Source organism: Aulonocara sp. 'chitande type north' Nkhata Bay, linkage group LG18 (genome assembly GCF_057382095.1).
Source record: "Aulonocara sp. 'chitande type north' Nkhata Bay isolate Kocher_YH1m ecotype deep benthic linkage group LG18, A_spYH_male_GT1.1, whole genome shotgun sequence".
Taxonomy (NCBI): Eukaryota; Metazoa; Chordata; class Actinopteri; order Cichliformes; family Cichlidae; genus Aulonocara; species Aulonocara sp. 'chitande type north' Nkhata Bay.
Window position 1 is genome coordinate 21,798,680 of NC_141361.1, and position 4,737 is coordinate 21,803,416.

At 42.0% G+C, this 4,737-nt stretch overlaps 1 protein-coding gene across 1 annotated transcript; it reads left to right on the forward strand.

The window, feature by feature from the left end:
• The first annotated feature begins 312 nt into the window (after positions 1-312).
• On the forward strand, positions 313-4,461 carry LOC147308489 (ras-related protein Rap-2b-like). The gene has a single exon (XM_086271609.1). It carries the CDS (start codon positions 796-798, stop codon positions 1,342-1,344), a length of 549 nt encoding a protein of 182 aa, XP_086127735.1. The 5' UTR covers positions 313-795; the 3' UTR covers positions 1,345-4,461.
• Positions 4,462-4,737: the final 276 nt, after the last annotated feature.

Sequence of the window (4,737 nt, forward strand, 5' to 3'; positions counted from 1 at the left end):
GGTGTATAATTACACCCTTTGCAATACCTACACTTAACACACAAAGCATACAATGCAAACACCCTGGGCCAGCACTGAGTGATGTGACTCCGTCACTTCCCTGCTGCCCTGTTATGTTTCAGGTTTTGTGCTTTGCAAGCTACTGGATTTCCTTTGTGATCAGTTAACTATGTATCTATGCCCATGTGGCGCACATGGCGCACACTGACATATGCGCACCGATTACCGACTAACTGGATAATCCCATTACCAGACACATAATTACAGAGTCTACAGCTGCGAGCAGTGACCGCGAATATGAATATGAGGGCAGAGGTCACGCCGATCGGGCCACAGACGTGCATACGACTGCAGTATCGTTCTGTCTGGTCATCTGATTGCTGTGACTGAAGGGTGTCGGCTCCTTTAAGAAAACGGAACTGAAGCCTCGGCTTTTGACGCTGCTCAGGATGTGGGCAGGAAACGCCATGCAAGAGCAGTGAAGCGATCACGCTTCACGGCCGCCGTTGCACAATACAGCGCTATCAAAAATGTGTCTTAATTGAGCCCGCTGATGCCCAGGAGCGGCCATTCTCCCCGGATCCGTGCTCCGCGGCCCTTACAGCGCACGAGAGGGCGATTTGCCGGCGTGGGATTTGAATCCTATCCAAGCCAGAGGGCACTCTTCTCAGCCTGCTCGGCTTGAAAACATCGGGGCTGGCCAGCGGGTGGCAGAGAGAGGAGGCTTCGTCGCGGAAAAGGAGGTGTCTGCCTTTTCTTTTTTAAGAATATATATACATATACCTCTCCGCGGCCATGAGGGAGTACAAAGTGGTTGTTTTGGGGTCGGGCGGAGTCGGCAAATCCGCGCTCACGGTCCAGTTCGTGACGGGCTCCTTCATCGAAAAGTACGACCCCACCATAGAGGATTTCTACAGGAAGGAGATCGAGGTGGACTCGTCCCCGTCTGTGCTGGAGATCCTGGACACGGCGGGGACCGAGCAGTTCGCCTCCATGCGAGACCTGTACATCAAGAACGGCCAGGGCTTTATTCTGGTCTACAGCCTGGTGAACCAGCAGAGCTTTCAGGACATCAAGCCCATGAGAGACCAGATCATCCGAGTAAAGAGGTACGAGAGGGTACCCATGATCCTGGTGGGAAACAAGGTGGACCTGGAGGGGGAGAGAGAGGTGTCTTCCGGGGAGGGCAAGGCTCTGGCCCAAGAGTGGAACTGCCCGTTTATGGAAACTTCAGCCAAAAATAAAGGATCAGTCGACGAACTGTTTGCAGAGATAGTCAGACAGATGAACTATACAAATGTCCCCAGCGGTGGAGGCAAGTGCTGTTCATGTGTCGTGCTCTAAAAGACAAACAAACAAACAAACAAACAAACAGAAACTGTGCATCCGGGCTGTTTGAGCTTTCAAAGTTGTCCTGCAGGCTTTCTTTTTTGTTTTGTTTTTGCAAAAGTATTCTCTCTCCTCACACTGTTGTCTTATTGTTGCACACAAACACACACAGACACACACACAAAATCCACGACAACAATCAAATATGTATCATATTCTGGAAAAGTGTTTACATGAAAAAGTACTTGAATGTTTGGGGATTTTTTTATAGCTTTGTATATGACACTTCTCTGGAAATGTGCCTCAGTGGGGATGTCTTATTGTGAAACCTAAGAGACACGTGATTTCTGGTTATTTTTGTGTTTTTTCTTCTTTTCAGTTGTACTGTTTATATCTTCTGGGCTAGGGTCTTCTGTCTTGGAGACTGGTTGTTCTTGTGTTTTGGGGCTACTACACCAAATCCCTAGGCTTAAATGGGATTGTTTACCTTTAGGGTCTTTTGGTCTTTTGGAAGGCCTGAAAGTGTAAAAAGTAAAAATAAAAAATACAAATCTGATTAAATTATCAGTCACCGCTCAAGCCTTGGACAGGTTGCTCGAATCAATGTCCCGTTATCTCTCCAGACAGTAAAGCGTGATCCCAGAGGCACAGACCCACCCGCTAATACTGAAGCCGTGGACTGTGGTGGAGTTCTTTTGCCAGCAATTTTTTATTTGTTTTCTCCCCGCCCCCCCTTGTCTCTGGTTTGGTGAAAATGGATTTATCGTGGAACTTGCACTTAGCTGACGGTGTCCCTCCCCAGTGTGCACAAACAAGGACCTTAGTGCATTGCTGTCGCTGCATGGGGGACGCCGTGACCCCGTGTCAAGTGCCTTCCTAAGAAATCTGTGACTGTGCCAACTCATGAGCCCTACTTCCTCTGCAGTGAGTCATGATGGCAATCAGAACTTTTCTAGCAGTTTTCAATTTACAGTCTAGTTTCACTTGTGCTGAGAATGGGAGGCGCTTCTTCCTACTTGACTGTAAGGAAGCTTCGCTTGTCCTCGACCTGCTGTCCAAAGGGTCAGATTCAGGCCGTTTCTTGAGGTACTACTCCAAGAAGAACAACAGAATAACTTTACCTACTGCAATTCTGGTTCAGTGAATGGAAGCCATGTCTGTATGTATTATCTAGCTGTTTTGTTTAGTTTTTTTCCCTTTCTAAAATGTGACATTCTTTGACTTACCATAATTGTATTTCTCTCTTTGGACAAATCTGCCAATCCAGCTGTCAGTTTGGAAGACTTGTAATACAAAACAGATTTTACGTAACGCTGTGTGCTGTGCCCGTCTGTGCTGAGGATATGTATATGCGTTATACTTTCGGGGTGTTTTCAATTTGACTCTCACTGTAAACAACTTTAGGGCTGAAACAGGTAGTTGATTAATCCATAAGCAACCGACTGATAATCACAAATCACTGATAACATATGAACTGTGTAGTGGTGCACGGAAATGGGTATAGGATGAGCTGTAAAATAAATAAGAACATGATGCTATGATTTGCTAATCATTTAAAAAAAAAAGTAAATTAAAAGTAAAGCAAAGACAAGTGAAACAGAATTTGAATTTTATGTGGATAAAGCAATAATTTTCCACTTGGAATTTGATGCCAGCTGGTTACAAAAAAGTTGTGACTGTGTTGCATCACCTCTTTCTTTTCTTTTTCTTTTTTAACACTTTTAAGTGTTTGGCAACCAGAGAAGACAAAATGTTTCATCGTGCTTGCTTGATATGAGAATTAAGCAGTTAAGTGCCAACTTTGTCATATATTATTTTATATGCTGCCAGATGTTTTGTCTGGACTAAAGGAAGGCCAGGTTTGGCATCCATACTCCTACCACAATCACTGGTGATGGATTTCAGAACATGTTTCTGAGCTCACGCGGTCGCTTCTGCTGCAGAATGTTCTGTATTAAAATGCAGTGCCTCCTGCGGGCCTGAAAATAACAGCCATTCAATAATTGTTTCCAACACTGACGCACGTGCAGACGTTTCTTTTTTTTCCAGATTCTCAGAGTCTTTTAGCAACGCACAGCTTTTCCAGTTTTTTGTTGTTTCTATCACTTAACTAACACACACACAAACAAACATACATACATACATATATATACGTATAATTACGTGCAACATTTTAGAACTTGTCTTTGTACTATTTGCACATATAACAGTGTTTAAATGATTTGCAAATGAGTGCATTGTGCTTTTATTTACATTTTACAGCAATTTAAAAAGGAACTCGCAGTGACCGTGGGATTCAGTGGGATGTGCAAAGGGGATATCTTTCAGTTTTGTTGCTTTGTGTTGGTCACACAAAGCAAGTGATTTAAGGATGTCAGTGAATCTGTCAAGCATATTTTTCAGTGCTTTTGGATTTTTATACATATCAATAAAATATTGATTTACAGTATAAACAATCATTAGCTGCACCTCTTAAGCTTTTCTACTATTATTTTCCATGTTAAACAACTGTAACCTTTCTTTGTATTTATACAATGTGTGATTATGTATTTTATTAGGTACACTTTACAAGGATTAGGATGGGCCCTCTTTTACTTTCAGAACAGCTTTAATTCTCCATGGCAAAAAACTTCTCGAACCATTGCTCAGAGATGGTCCATGTTGACATGAGAGCATCACACAGTTGCTGCAGATTTGTCGGCTGCACATCAATATTGTGGATCTCTTGTTCTGGAAGACAGTGAGCACTTTTTGTGTCAGTATCCAACCTAAATCAACCATACATGCTCAAGACTGACATTTGGTAAGTCTTTCTCAGTCTGCCCAATGAGCTGTTGTAATAAGTGTCCAGAAACCACAAAGCTTCATGGTCTAATTAGGAAAACAAATTTGAGAATGTGACTGCAGTATTCAGGTTCTATTGAAAGAAAATGTTCCCTTTTGTAAAAATACTTACTGTTCGCTGTTGCTGCCTCTGTCATCAGAATCTGGGCCACTAAAGCATTTACTTATAATTCACAAAATGCAGTCCTGTAGTTCTTCTGAAGTTTACGAACAGTTCATGTTCACCTCAGTGATTATTTATAAATAAGTGGTTCATGTTTTTTTTTTAATAATGACTGTAAAAATGTTGCTTTAAAATGAGTTATGACTCAATTCAGCCAATCAGAACAGGAACACAAAAGAATGTGAACTTACTGTAAAAATGGCAACTAAGATCAATCTGATAATAATTTCATCAGGTTTTTCTATATTCACTTTTTTATATTAAAAGAACAACACAAAAATCAGTCCAAGGTGAGGAGTCAGACTGATTTAGTGTAATACCTTGCATCACTACTAAGTGATTTTCTTACACATATTTAACTCTCTTATTTCTTTCATATGTGTAAAATACTCCAGCTAAAG

Excerpts from the sequence above, each read along its gene's own strand:
- LOC147308489 (XM_086271609.1), top strand. The coding sequence starts at position 796 with ATGAGGGAGTACAAAGTGGTTGTTTTGGGGTCGGGCGGAGTCGGCAAA.